Consider the following 16238-nt stretch of genomic DNA (forward strand, 5'->3'; position numbering starts at 1 on the left):
ATGTACATTATTTTTCTTTATTTTTTCCCTAGTCTCAACTAATTGTTACAACTATTAGATCTATATTATGTACCCAAATGCTTTGTTCACTAAATAGAAATGAAGATTTGTTATCCAATAATAATGGATTAAATAGGAACATGTGAGCACTAACAATGGTTTCAGCATAATAGCACAATTTTAAATTTCAGATAAACATAATATAAATTAAGATTTAACGTCTATTCTGTCGCAGTATGTGCTAATGTTTGTGCATAATGTTTCGCTTTTTATATAAATAATTGGATTTCTCTAAATATCGATATAGTAAGAAAATTCTTACTTTAGAATAATTGTCATGAAAAAGAGAGGATTATTTTGTCTGTAGATACTTAGAAATTAAAACTTTCAAACAACCAATCCTATCATTTTCCTAGAATATGGATATTTACAAATACCCTTTCAACTTTTGGATAAAGTTTTCCAAAATGTTCAGCAATTTATGTAAAAATGAGGCGTAATGATTTGGCTTTATTTTGATTATTTCTCTCATCTAATGTGCTCAAAAGCAATAAAAGAAATATATATTGTGTTCAATAATATTTTACTTCGAGTCAGGGGCGGCGCCAGGGGGGCGCGAGGGGTTGCTTGCTCACCCCTTAATTTTCTTCCACACCCCCTTCAGCACCCCCTACATTCAACTGAAAACACTAACGCTTTCAATGTCATATTATATCATGTCATATCGAGCGTTGAATGTTTGTTAGGCTACTGAAGTAACACCGTTATTATTGCAACAGGCAAGCACTGAAAGAGATGCCGATATAAGCTTACATACTTTCATGTACTGGCGGCAGCTTCTATAAAGATCAGCAACCGTTTTTTTTTCTTTCGTCAGCATTGTTGTTATGAATGTTTTCTTCCTTTGTTTCTTCAAGTGGTCTGTTTGTGGTTTTCGATAATTGCCTACAGATTAGGCAATTTTCTTTTGCATTGTTGATAAACTGTTTATTTTCCGTCTATTTGTTCTTCCTCACACTGGAGCAAAAATTTCAGATGCTTTCAAGGTACCACCAAGTCACAGCCCAAGTCGTGCTCGGGAAATTATTTTTAACGCGAGTTGTAACGTGTTAATACGTTTTGTGTATTTTTTAAAAACATGTCTAGTAAACGTACCATTTCAGGCTTTTTCAAAACCCGTTAGAAAGAGGCCCAATGTTCAAGAAGAAAGTTTACAGTTCGTTGTTGGGGATAGTGCGGGAGAAGGGATTTTAACGAAGACGAAGTTGCTGTGCACTTCGCGTCTTGTCTTGAAGTGGCAGACGGAATGTGCAATGTACTTACTATATATTTTGTACCTACATTGTAACATTGAAAAGGTTCAAAAATTGTTCTTTTAAGGAAAAGGATAATTTCATTTTTAATTCACTACATAGTTCAATAAGACTGCACGTGTATCTGAATGATTACACTGTACGACCACTTTCTTTGAGTATAAGACTTAATACATATCATCATGTAAGTCCAAGAGGAAGGCAAGGGGACACAGCCGGCCTGGAAAATGAATGTCACTCTAAAGTTATTATATTTCACACATACAATTTCATTTCAGTCAGTAATTTTTGTTAATCAGTGGCGGCGATTAGAGGTGCAGTTGCTCCCGCTTTTTGCTATTTTTCATTTATTTTTGGCACCTTGGTCCCCACTTTTGACAGGTTGCATGCCTGTTTCATGGTTTTCCTTATTTTTTTCAGCATCGCACCCCCTAAATTTATTTCCGCACCCCCTCAGCACCCCTTGATGACTAATCCTGACGCCGCCGCTGCTTTGAGTACTTTACAATAAGAGTATTTCAAATTTACTTAAGTGTTAGATCGCGGTAATGTTTCATTTTAGTGATTCAATTAGGAATATGCATAATTACAATTATTTGTATTAATTATATTCTTGTTTGTACTTTTCTCAATTCCTTGGTAAGGCTATTTTTAACATTCTCAGTTTGAATATTTGTACACCAACAGAGTATTCATGTATTTAATGAAAATTCTATGTAATGGCATGCAATATTCAACCATAACGTTCATTATTATGAATATTTATTCTTAAGTTGAAGTACCTTTATATTAGGTGCGATTATTGTATTATTTTACAAGTTCTAAAAACATATTCAGTCTGTAAAATAATTAGGGATTGCTTTTGTACATTAGAGTTAATTTAAAATATATCTGTATTGACATATATAGCATATACAAACTTTGTTGATATGTTACTATGTGACAAATTCTTGTACTTTACCTATTAATGTATTTGAAAGATCATCGCTTCAGAGACTCAAAATAAAATAAAATTTTAATCAGTACAAAATTGGAATAATTTTGTTTTAGAAATTTCGAAATCTTAAATGATCAACTTTGAGCGCTATTTGTGTCACAGATGAAGTGGTCGAAGTTTAAACATATATATGTACATACATATAAGTATAAAATCTATAAAATGTGAGACTTTTCGTTTTCCCCATTGCTGTAAAAAAAAAAGAACTCGTGTAAAAACTAGAAAAAAACTGATTACATTTGTCACCAAGAATCATGTCTAGTGTTCATTAGCTTAGTGCTTGCAAATTTGAAAACTGTTTTAAAAAAATTACTATTAAAAACTGTCCTCTTATTTGTTCACTGGGGCGAAATAAGGATCACATAGTAGTTTTTTTAACCTTTGGTTAAGATTTAACCGAGTGTTACACATCACTCTTTATCAGTTTAAGTTAGTTCACTTTTGCAAGTCATCGCTTGAAAGTTCTGTAATCCATTTCCAATCCATGTTCAGTCTTCTCTTGTTACAACACGTCTTTGTCTGTGAATTTTCCTTGGCCAACACTGTCGAAGCTAGAGTTAGAAAGCTTATGTGTGCAAATGTTACTTTAGATCACCATCAGTAAAGTTTTCTGACGCGCTGTTTGTAATCTTTGTATCCAAACCCTTTTTTTTCTGATTTTCTTCCATTTTGTTGTTTCAGAACATGAAACCATAGTTTTGTCAACGGCCAGTGACCATTTTTCACACCCAGCACAGTACACTGACCTCAATCTTTTGTCATATCTTCTCCTCCTCGCTGCTTTTGTGGGAGGTCGCTGCCGTGTGGTGGTACTTGGACTCGGGGAAGTTTTCTAGGTCCACGTAGCCCGTGTTGTCGTCTAGGAGCTTGCATAGATCCGTCCTGAGTTCTGCAAAGTCGGGTCGTTTCGTGGGGTCCGCTTGCCAGCAACGGGAGATTATCTTGAAGAGCTCTGGTTTGCAGTGGTTTGGCCTTTCTAGTCTGTAGCCTTCTCTCACCTTGCGCATCACCTCGCGAGCCCCCATACCTGGGTATGGGGTGGACCCTGAAAAAGAATTTTGATGTTAATACAAACATTAACGTCAGTCGACCCCTCCTGGGAGTTGGCATTGTTCGTTTCAAATCAAAAAAGCGTTTCAAAGAAACTTCTTATTTTGATAGTTGACAGCAATAGTTCAATCAATTAATATTTCAGCAGTTGGCTCACAAAATTGACTGCAAATGCAAGAACTGATCACAACTTCGCTTTTTCAGATTCTATTGCCTAATCTAAAGAATCAATTGTTTCATGATTTTACAAAATTCAAAAGTTGAGATGTTTTATGTCAGTGGTTACTAAAATGTCCTCTTAACTTTGGAATATTTATCTTGAAATAGGTTGTAAGAATAATTTCAAAATATAATAACTATGAATTTGAGTATATTGACAGTATAAAATGTGGAAACTGAAGAAAAACATTTCTGCTGGATATTCACTCAGCTAGTGGATCGAGTAGAAGAGTCTACATAGGATATATTGTTCATGAAGCAAGAAACATTTCTTGTAAGAATACATTTAAAATTGTTCATGAAGCAAGAATACATCTGGACAACACGTAAAATTGCTCATGAAGCAACAACCGTTTCGTGCAAGAATACACTTGGAGAACACGTAAAAATTGTTCATGAAGCAAGAATACACTTGGGCAACACGTAAAAATTGTTCATGGAGCAAGTACCGTTTCGTGCAAGAATTCACTTGGAGAACACGTAAAAATTGTTCATGAAACAAGAATACACTTGGACAGCACGTAAAAATTGTTCATGAAGCAAGTACCGTCTCGGACAAGAATTCACTTGGAGAACACGTTGTTCATGAAGCAAGAACTGTTTGATAAATGTTTTAAGATCACATTTCATCTTAGTTGGATTCATGGCTATCTCAGTCCGTATTTTTAAAAAAAAGTGTCTTGAGAAAATAGGGGCTGGGGCCTGAATAATTATTAGTTTTTTCTACAACTGATTACAAGTATCATCTAATATTTTGTAACGTTCTCTAGTAATAATACTAATAAAACAACTTACCAAGAGTGACAATTTCCCACATAAGAATTCCGAAGCTCCAAACATCAGACTTATGTGTGAAGACACTGTAGAACAGCGACTCTGGCGCCATCCATCGGATTGGCAGAGCTCCCTAATTATATATTACAAAGATTGCATTAATATATAAATTTAATATGTGTCATTGACAATAAATTCCTGATACCTTAACGAACCCGATTTTTGATGTCAGTGAATGACATATCAACGAGATAAGACATCTCATACTCTAGTGTCTGGCGATGAACAATTTGCTTGGTAATACTTATGCATTTCACTCTACTACACAATATAGTAGTGTAATTGATGATACTGTAAACTCAACAAATGATGAGCCCCCCTCAAGCAGATTTGGCTACACTTAAAACTTGCTCAACATGCCCATATGAGCTTTTTGCTCAAGTGTGGTACTCCGTCTAATCCAAGATTTTTGTAAAAATGCCCTCGGGAATTTCCCGAAACTACAGTGTACAAATGATGAGCCTCCTCAGATTGATTTGCCTACACTTATAAAAGGCACTTCTGTGAGATTGTTGTCCATAAATTTGTTAAACATATGCCCCTTCTTGATATTGTTTTGGATACACTTGAAATTAAGCCACCGTCACCCACCGCCACCCACCTACACCCACCCACACACACACACACACACACACCCACCCACACACACACACACACACACACACACACACACACAGCACATTGTTGAACCCAACTGATATTTTTTATTAAGTATAGAGTTTTGATTTGAACCCCAAGAAATTTTATATAAATACCAAAGCCAAAAATATTCACACACATACACACACACACACACACTAAATATACAAAACACACTGCAGAACGCAACTGATATTTTTTTATTAAGCATAGAATTTTGATTTGAACCCCAAGAAATTTTATATAATAAACCAACAATAAAAAATGCCTAATCAAAAATATTGTAATCAATGCAATAAAAATATATCCAGCCCCAATTGGGCTAAGCATCAAAAGAATTGTAATCCAGATAAAAGCAGAATTCTCACAAAAATATGCCGAAAATGCTATAGAAAATATAACATGAAATATTTCACTTATACTTGTTCTGCACAGTCATCAACATTTCCAAACAAAATTGATTGGAAATATTTGTGTGATTGCTCTCTATAATTTAGATTGCAAGGCCATATTTTGTAATTTTCTAGACCAGGAGCTAGACCAGAAACAGGCTACAAATTGTAGCAATTTCCCCACCAGTGATTCCTAATCACTTTGAGCATGAAATAATACCCGTAATCATCTGTGTAAAAATTCACAAAATATCCAGCAATTCTGCCATAATTATTGTACACAATTTTTTCAAACTTGCTTATATATTTAAGGCATAGGTAGTGAAAAGGCAATTTACTGTTAAGCACCCACTGCATCTCTGTTTCATTGCAAACTGCAAACAGGCCATACTCAGAGAATCCAGATAATCTGATTCTGATATTTTCCACCATTGTTCCTATATAAACGTTTCAACGTATGTTCAACATATGGCCTGTTTGCAGTTTGCAATGAAACAGAGATGCAGTGGGTGCTTAACAGTGAATTGCCTTTTCACTATCTATGCCTTAAATATATAAGCAAGTTTGAAAAAATTGTGTACAATAATTATGGCAGAATTGCTGGATATTTTGTGAATTTTTACACAGATGATTACGGGTATTATTTCATGCTCAAAGTGTTTAGGAATCACTGGTGGGGAAATTGCTACAATTTGTTTTCAGAGCATAGGATGAGGATTGATTCATATCCAAGCTTGAATTGGATGCATTACAAATTTAGAATATCTACAATTTATAATGATATTGAATTTGTCACAACAGATGCTGGCCATTTGTATAGTGGGGATGATTTTGATCCTGATTGTGTGTGGTACTCTAAACATATATACCTGAATGAGATTATAATGTATTTTATAAGACAAAAATTCAAATATTGTGATTCTGATTGTATTGCAAAAATTCTAGGTGGGAATAATCTTAGCAGAAGATGCAATTGTGGGAAACAATTGTGGGAAACAATTATTTAAATTAAAAATATTTTCAGACACAGCAGGGACAGCAGGGAGTGCAGAAATAGAGCAGAAACAGGATTGAAGGTATAGAATGAATTTTTTGTTCCCAACATATTGACTGTACAGAATAGTGAAAGCCTAGATATAAATATAACCCATAGATATTCTGTTGCCCCCACTTGCAAAATGTCTGAAGATTATATTGTAAAATATATAAACAATCAGTATCTTGTCTACAGTATATATGAAACAAATGCAAGAGATTTTTCAGATAATTTTAATCACAGAACTGTTTTGAAGAGAACCCATATGTCCCCACACAAATTATGCAAGTGAGCATCATAGATGCATTGAATACAAATCAACAACTTGTCAGCATCCTGGGGAATTATGTCACAGAGATAAGCCTTGTAGATTTCAAAATTGTTGTTAAAATTTCAAATAAAGGCACAAAATGTTATGTCAACAAGATTTTCAGACCTGAGCTAAGCACATCCCTGAGCAGTGATGGGATCCTCAGGTTCTGTGACAACATTGTGAGCCCCCCTGAAAATAAGATCAATCTGTTCAAGCTCAATACCCACAAATACAATCAGTTGCTCAGGTATGTATACTCTGAGGTTGGGTACTATGATGATTTTTATGTTATGGCCCTTGTAGGAACAACAAAAATATATTTTGTAGAATTTCAGGACAAAGCACCTGATAATATCATCACATATGAATACATAGAGAATATAGGATATGCATTCATCAAAAATTCCAAGACCTCAGCAGAAAAATCTAATTATATGAGCTCTATCAACTATGTTGATTGTTTCTCTACAAAAATTATATACAATTCAGAATCTGTAAATGCCATTGTTTCATGCTACCTCCTTTTCAGAACAGCAAAAAATAACACCGAGAGGGTTCTTGCAGTTGAGTGCTTCATGCAACTTGACAGATTGGAATATATTAAATTGAAAAAATTACCCCATCTCATATACAATATTGTTTTGGATGAAACAAGTGACACTGTAATTGTTCACTGTGTAATATCTTTGATGGGCCTTGAATCACATAAAAACAGTTTCATCTCAAAATTTGCAACAATCATAAACAATGAGGCTGTATCGGAATGCATTGAGTAATAGGTTTTCATGATTCTGTTCCTTGCATATTCATGCCAGTGTGTAATTATTAAATATGCAGATTTTTTTGACAGAAGAGCAATTTCAAAATACATCAAATCACAATCACTTATTGGGGATTTCAGGCTTAGGTTCTTGAATCTGTCCGAGCATGACCTGTTCTCTGTTGGGAATGAAACTGAAATGCAATAGGTGCTTTCAAGTGATTTTGCCTTTCACTACCTGTCCCTGAAATCCCTAATAAGATTTGAAATATCCATGTTCAATACATGCAAAAGAATTGTTGGATTTTTTGTGCATTATTCTGTAGAGTATTATTATTGGCATTGTGGATTTGCAATGTATGATGATTACTGGTACAACAATTGCAATGAAAATTGTTTTGTGTACAGAATGGACATAATTATGCCACAGAGTCTAAACTGGATCCACTATAATATCACCAACAGAATTTCTGTACCTCTACCCCTGAATCATATTGAATATGTCACCACAGATGAGGGCAATTTGTATCGACTTGAAGATTTTAAGCCAGGCATGAACAAATTTTCAAAATATACAAATTTCAGTGAGATTCTAATGTATATGTTTAGGCAAAAATTTAAAAATTGTGAGCATGAATGCATATGCCTGTCACTTGAAGCGCACAACATACAAAATACATGCCAATGTGACAGGGAATTGTTCACATTGCCACTAAGCTTGTCATAATGCAGAATTTTTTGACAGAAGGGGAATTTCAAAATACATAAAATCCGAATCACTTGTTCAAGATTTTAGGCTTAGGTTCCTGAACCTGTCCGAGTATAATTTGTTTGCAGTTCAGAATGAGACTGAAATGCACTGGGTTCTTAACAGTGACAAGAATTTTCAATACTTGTCACTGAAGGATGTAAGCAAGTTTGAAAAATTTATGTACAACAAGTTTAAGAGAATTTGTGGATTGTTTGTGCATCACCACACTGGGAGCTATTATTATTTCTGCAGGTTGAAATTGTTTGATGAATGTTGGTACAGCAATTGTTGTGATGGGTATGAAGATTATGATTTAGAGCTCATGGCTGATCAGAGCTTAAATTGGGTGCATTTTAAATTTTTGAACAGAATAATTTCCAATCCCAATCTGTTTAATAGGAATATTGAATTTGTGACCACAGATGATAGGCACTTGTTCAGTGCAGATGATTTCCACCCGGATCTTGTTGGGTATTTAAAGCACAAATGCCTGAATGAGCTTGTTCTGTATTTTCTGAGGCAAAAATTCAGAAATTGCAGCAGTAAGTGCCTTGCACTGTGCCTAGACAAAACCTCTTGGAATGAAACATGCAGGTGTGGGGAACAATTATCTAAGCTCCCAATAATACATACATAGTTGCTACAGTTCCAATTTTGCAATATTGTTCAGCAAACATGTATCCCGGGCAGTGTGATTTGGAAATAAATCGGGATTATCAGCAACAAAGGAACAATATTATTAAGCATAGTGTTGGGCATGCTCTTAAAAAATTACAGCATTGCATTTTTGAATGTGCATTGTTTTAGAAGGATAACACACAGCACTTGTTGCAATGTTTTTTGAGAGAAGAAATTTGTCACAATATATACAATCGGAATCACTGTTGGAAAGGTTCAAGCTTGCATTTTCCGATTTATGTGAATATGATGTGTTTGCAGTTAGAAATGAGACAGAATTTAGGTGGGTGCTTGACAGTGACCATGAATTTGGATGCATACATCTGGGATTGTTGGGCAAGAAGGAAAAATACATATATCTGTTGCACAGGAGAATTGTTGGGCTGTTTGTAGGTTTTTATGATTGTTACAGAAAAAATTATTGGTTCACAACAAAATATTTTGAATCAATGTATTGTTTTCATATCCCATTTGTCATATCTGAGAACTGGAAACATTTAAATTATGATACTTATTTGAAATCCTATGATAATTTTGAATTTTTAACCACAGATACAGGCTTGGTGTTTTCTGGTGCGGATTTTGTTAGAAGGGAAAAATATATCTCAGGGGTCATAAATGCAAATAAGATTATTCTGTATTTGCTGAGTTTGAAGATAAAATTTCATGATTTGAGATATTTTGAACCTTTAAACTGCAATTTTTTGCAATCTTCAAATCTCAACCTCAAATTCTGATCGGGAGGTACACAGAGCCATGTACAATTTCTGTTTATATCTACATGATTGCTCTCCACAATTGTGTAGGTGCACAATAGGATCAATGCTCATGTCATTTTTTGACAGAAGAGATGTTGCAAAATATATTAGATCTGAATCTCTTCTTCCTGATTTCAAAATTAGATTCTCAACACTCTCAGAGTATGATTTATTTTCAATCAATAATAAAACAGAGTTCCGCTGGGCCCTGAACAGCACACAAAAAATCAATTATCTAAACTTGAAATACATCACTGATTTTGAGTGCCACAAGTATAATTCTTGAAGGAGAATTGTGGGACAGTTTGTTGTTTTTTTATTATTATATTGATTTTTCCTATTATGGAGGATGGTTTTCAAATCATGCAAGTGTGGGGAGATTCTATGATTTTGAGATCCTTCCCAATCAGAGCTCAAACTGGAAACATTTTAGATTTTTGCTGATGCATCTGGACAGGTTCCATAGGTCAGAATTTGTCACAACAGACAGTGAGATGTTGTATAGTGGTGCAGATTTCAATCATCACCTGCAATATTTTGATGCATACAATTCTCAGATGTTGAACATGACTGAGATAATCATGTATCTTCTTCAGCAAAAATTTAAAAATTGCAGCATTGGGTGCTTTAATAGGATAATAAAATCAAGGAATGTATTTACAGAGTGTGAGTGCGGGAAACCACTAAGCTGCATGCCTCTGCTGTTGAGATAGCCCAGCCTAATATGTAATATTGTTTGCAGGTTGATTCAAGATGCAAACATTTTTTGAAAAAAGGGATATTTCCAGATACATCAAATCCAAATCTCTTGTTCCTGAATTTAAATTGAGATTCTCAAAATTGTAAAGTGTATTGTGTGCTCCATGATGCTCACATAATTTGTGGAGAGGCATTTTATGGCCTGTTTCTGGTCTAGCTCCTGGTCTAGAAAATTACAAAATATGGCCTTGCAATCTAAATTATAGAGAGCAATCACACAAATATTTCCAATCAATTTTGTTTGGAAATGTTGATGACTGTGCAGAACAAGTATAAGTGAAATATTTCATGTTATATTTTCTATAGCATTTTCGGCATATTTTTGTGAGAATTCTGCTTTTATCTGGATTACAATTCTTTTGATGCTTAGCCCAATTGGGGCTGGATATATTTTTATTGCATTGATTACAATATTTTTGATTAGGCATTTTTTATTGTTGGTTTATTATATAAAATTTCTTGGGGTTCAAATCAAAATTCTATGCTTAATAAAAAAATATCAGTTGCGTTCAGCAGTGTGTTTTGTATATTTAGTGTGTGTGTGTGTGTGTATGTGTGTGAATATTTTTGGCTTTGGTATTTATATAAAATTTCTTGGGGTTCAAATCAAAACTCTATACTTAATAAAAAATATCAGTTGGGTTCAACAATGTGCTGTGTGTGTGTGTGTGTGTGTGTGTGTGTGTGTGTGGGTGGGTGTGTGTGTGTGTGTGTGTGTGTGTGGGTGTAGGTGGGTGGCGGTGGGTGACGGTGGCTTAATTTCAAGTGTATCCAAAACAATATCAAGAAGGGGCATATGTTTAACAAATTTATGGACAACAATCTCACAGAAGTGCCTTTTATAAGTGTAGGCAAATCAATCTGAGGAGGCTCATCATTTGTACACTGTAGTTTCGGGAAATTCCCGAGGGCATTTTTACAAAAATCTTGGATTAGACGGAGTACCACACTTGAGCAAAAAGCTCATATGGGCATGTTGAGCAAGTTTTAAGTGTAGCCAAATCTGCTTGAGGGGGGCTCATCATTTGTTGAGTTTACAGTATCATCAATTACACTACTCAATATATTTAAATATTACAATGTCAATTAAAAATTGACCTACATATTTAAATCTGATTTATAGAATAGCACAATTATATGAAAATATAGTAAGTTAGTATGCAAAAATATAAATTTGTCCCCGCATCTCAGAACCAGTTTTTTTTTAATTAAATATAAAGAGGGCCAAATAATTGGTACACAAACAAACACAATCATTTCAAAATTTCTATACCTCTCCTTCACTCATGGATCCAGGATTCGATTCACATGGTTCGGATCTAAGCTTAAACTGTAGATCTAGTCCCGATTAGCTTTTCTGTGGATAAAGTGGAATTGAAAAAAAACTTCTACTCTCTTTGTTATGATTATGAAAATTTTGCATTTTTTTTAAACCTTTTTGAATTTATATGAACCTTTTGGTAAGATTCGAAAGAAATTACATTTTTTTCTCTCCTTCTGATGTGGTGATTACGCTAGAATTCTTGTTTCTACTTCGTTAATAAAATGTTGTATGGTATAATAGCATACAAGCTACAATTATTATTATTATTATTATTATTATTATTGATATTGTCAATCTGTTATATAGATTAAGACCATGATGCTTCAAAGAAAACAAATAATAGCTCTAATTTTTTCAGAACTTATGTAATTCAACTGATTTTTTTTCGATTATCGACGCTGTTTATATTTCATGCCCCATGTCGCAAGCCAACCTAAGTCTAACCATGATCAACAGAGCACCCCTGTAGCAAGGGGTAACTCGGGACATTGCAGGGGCACCCGCGGCAGATGAATATAATTATTTGTCGCGGTTTATTACGAGCTTAGCGGATCCCGGTGCTTCCAATTTAAGCAACTAATTTGATTTTTCTTACTTTATTGTAACTGGATTCATATTCTTGGTTTGAGTTGGTGTTTTAAGTCCACTTTATGCACAGTAAGGCTAATCGGGACTGGACCTACAGTTTAAAGTGGGATCCGAACCACTTGTGCCTCCACAAGGGGTATCGAACCCGGGACCCTTCGGATTCATATTCTAAACAAACTACTGTGTAAAAATCGTTTTCAAATATTTCAATCAAAAATAGTTAATATACAATATTAGTTTAATTATAGAATCAAACGATGAACTGAAAATATCATTTTATGTGAAACAATGTAAATTCAACTACTGTTCCAGAGTTCAATGAGAAGTAAACAATAGAGAATTCTGGTAGAAGGTGGTGTTATCATTAAACATTGCTACTTTAATAGATATTGAACACACTCAGTTTTGTAATTAAATATAAATATAATAAACGACACACCAGTGGCACATCGGAAATGAGAAGAACACTAATTTAGAAACTGTTATTAGCTTCTCATATTTCTTGGTTCAAACCTTCAACATGCTCTGCTTATTGTTCTTAGATAAATAATACGAAATATATAAGTTGTTTACAATTGTAATCATATATGACACCTATACCTCTGGAAAAAAAATAGTTATAGGTCTCGTCTATACTGTATGTCACAGGACCCGCACCCACTTATGAAATAATAATAATGAATCAACATAAATAAAAATTACCTTTTGCTTCTGCTCATACACTTCGCCAGTAGATTCGCAAACATTCCTTGACATACCGAAATCGGCAATCTTGCAGAGTTTGTTGTGATCCACAAGGACATTTCTGGCTGCCAGATCGCGGTGAATTATCTGAAAGTAATGTTTTGCTTTAGTATTGAGCGAACACTGTTGCATGTGAACAATAACCTGTTTCTATCATAACAGCCAGGCTTGCCAACCCTCGAGGACAAACTTTGTTATGTCCCAGAATTACGAGATTTAGTGTTATTTTATTTATTTATTATTGTTATATTTTGGTGTGCATTTCCAGAGCGACAAAATTTGTTACGGCATACCTAACAAACTTCACACAAGGCGGGGGGTAGCAGTAGGAGGAAGGAAAATATCTTGTATACCATTTGCAGATGACATGAGCAGAAAGGACCATAAACGCCATGCTAGCAGAAATAAATACCCGCTGTGAACAGTACGGAATGAAAATAAATGTGAATAAAACGAGAGCAATGGTGATCGGAAGAAAACAGAGGAAGGCAAATGTGAGTATCAGAGGTAAAAGAATCGATCAAGCAGAGAGATTTTAATATCTTGGATGCATCATAAGTAATGATCTGAAATGCAGTCAAGAAATAAAAGTAAGAATAGCAATGGCGAAGGAAGCCTTCAATAGAAAGAAAAATATTTTCTGTCGATCTGTGAACAAAGAACTGAGGGAAAGACAAATGAAATGCTTTGTATGGATTTTAGCTTTATATGGAGCTAAAACATGGACACGGAGAACAAGTGAGATAAAGCGACTGGAAGCTCTAGAAATGTGGTTATGGAGACGAATGGACAGGGAAAGTGAGAAATGAAACAGTGCTGGAAACAGAGTTGGGGGAAAGAGATCAATGCTGGAGATAATCTTGAAGAGAAAAAGAAACTGGTTGGGTCACTGGATGAGAAGAAACTGTATCCTAAGGGATGCTGAAGAAGGAATGGTCGAGGGAAAGAAAATCCGGAGAAGAAGAAGAATCCAAATGATTGACGACATCAAAACATATGGGTCCTACGCTGCTACAAAGCGAAGGGCATGGATCGATCGAACAGCATGGAGGTTGCAGGGGAAGACCTGCCCCTGGCCAGAAAACAATAAATGAATGAATATTATTTTGAAGGTTCGTTGAAAAAATGTTTAAGTAATGAATCATTGTTGCACCAAAGTGTTTACACAAGAACTGCAGAAAATGAAAATAAAGTCTCTAGGCTTCTTTAATTCCCTCCACTTAATTTTGTTTCATTGCGTAGATTTAGTTCCTAATATGTTATAGTGGGATTAATTGCGTTACAATGTTCGTCTTGTCATGTCCAGTTCGGAGTCGCGAGACAAGAAAATGATTTCATTTTGAAGAATTTTGACGGCTTCAGAAGTCTCCGTGTGGGATTGGTAGGTTGTATTCACAGTAGCAAGACCACAAACAGTTAACAGCACCTGATATTCAGGCATTAGTGTTCCAGAACATTTGACTCTAAAGCATAGGCGGAGTTCTGGAGGGGCCAGGGGGGCTTGGCCCCCAACTTAAAAAAATATTAAAAAATAACACATGATTAAGTTCAGTTACTACATTTTTGTTATGAAGCCATACCGCAAATCTTGACGTTTGGCATGATGTCATGTGCGGTAATTGCGCCGCAATAGGGGGTGTTAGACGATTTCATTGATGTGTACAGTATGAATAAAGAAAAACGTAAAATGACTTTGTGCTGAGTAAACATTTACTGCTGAGGAATCAAAAGAACTTTTCAATTTAATTTTTCTAAAATTTCTGAAGTAATACTAGTATTGTATCAATAAAAAATTAATGAAATGCAAAATGCAATAATCTTACTGTTTTGCTTCTTTTAAAACTGACAACCAATATACTAAATAATATTTGTTTACTTAAACGAGGAAATTTAACATTTTCAAATCTAAAAGGCATAGAACTCAAGTGTCTTTAAGTTGTTTCTTTTTTTAAAAAAAATCCGGGGGAAGGCCTCCGGACCCCTTATAAACTAGGGGATATACAATAACCCTCAGGTACATCATACGCTTCTCCCAGAGTCAGCCCCCCCCCCCCAAAGTAAAAGCTCCAACTCCGCCCATGGTCTAAAGGGATTGAAGGCTGTAAAGAAATCTCCTGAATTTTATTCTTTCAAGTTTGCAAACCGACTTACATTATCAGATCAGACCGGTAAGTCTTTCCAGTTCATTTCCGTACTCTAAATTACTGTCTTACTGCGACGTGCAGTTAGATACCACAGTTTGGAGACGAAACCAAACCTAGCTAGCTTAACCTACTCTCCTAAGCATATAAATGGAGGAATAAGCATGCGAGTAGGTTAGGTGTGGTGTTAATAGCGTCTCGTATCCAGGAGACCATAAGTACATGGCGGTAGAACAGTAACTCGTGTCGTTGGCGCCAACATTTAAGAAACATTGGATGGGCTGAACTCAGAGATTTGTTTTATGATTTTATGCAATAAGGCTGAAGATATGCCCTAAAATGTCTATTTTTGTTTCTTGGTCAGAAAATGTAGGCTTTATGTTTAAAAATCGCTTCAGGCCATTTCTGAGAGGAATACATGAATTTTATAGTGGCTATGTTTGCCTGTTTTAGTCAAAAGTGTCTATTTTGAAGACAACTGGTTTTTGAGTGCCTAATCCTGGAAAATGATGACATCTATTTATGCTTAATCCCTATTTTATACTTTTCTGTGCATTTTCCTGCCTGTTTTGGGTTTTTAGTGCCTGTCCATCCTCATCCTGGTTATGGGCCTAGAAGTTACCTCACTTTCCTAACAACGATGTGGCCATGGATAGTGTAAATAATAGTACACTGACAAGTATCACATTGGAGATGTTACAATTTACTATGAAATAAATGTTTTGATAGCAATCAGTAATTAGGTTGTGAGAATTCTTTAAATGTACAATGATCAAACATTTTGTTTTCCTAAGCACGGGGACTTTATTTCTAAAATAAAATATAACAACAGTCTAACAGGTAAATAATTGGGTAGACTCTTCCGCACAGGCCATAAGTTGGCACCATTGACTACTTTTGTTAAAGCTCCCGAACTGCTCGTCAATCAGGAATTACAGCAGC

General features: G+C 35.0%; 1 protein-coding gene across 1 annotated transcript in view; it reads right to left on the reverse strand.

The window, feature by feature from the left end:
• Positions 1-34: 34 nt before the first annotated feature.
• Positions 35-16238, reverse strand: part of LOC145997436 (uncharacterized) — a 178959-nt gene continuing 162755 nt past the window's right edge. The window contains exons 7-9 of the mRNA XM_083134473.1: positions 13114-13242; positions 4375-4486; positions 35-3355 (exon numbers count right to left, since the gene is read on the reverse strand). Coding sequence (XP_082990599.1) covers positions 3069-3355; positions 4375-4486; positions 13114-13242 — 528 coding nt within the window. The 3' untranslated portion in view covers positions 35-3068. The remainder of the gene's footprint in view (positions 3356-4374; positions 4487-13113; positions 13243-16238) is intronic.

The sequence above is a fragment of the Lepisma saccharinum genome, chromosome 13 (assembly GCF_977018435.1).
Source record: "Lepisma saccharinum chromosome 13, izLepSacc3.1, whole genome shotgun sequence".
NCBI lineage: Eukaryota > Metazoa > Arthropoda > Insecta > Zygentoma > Lepismatidae > Lepisma > Lepisma saccharinum.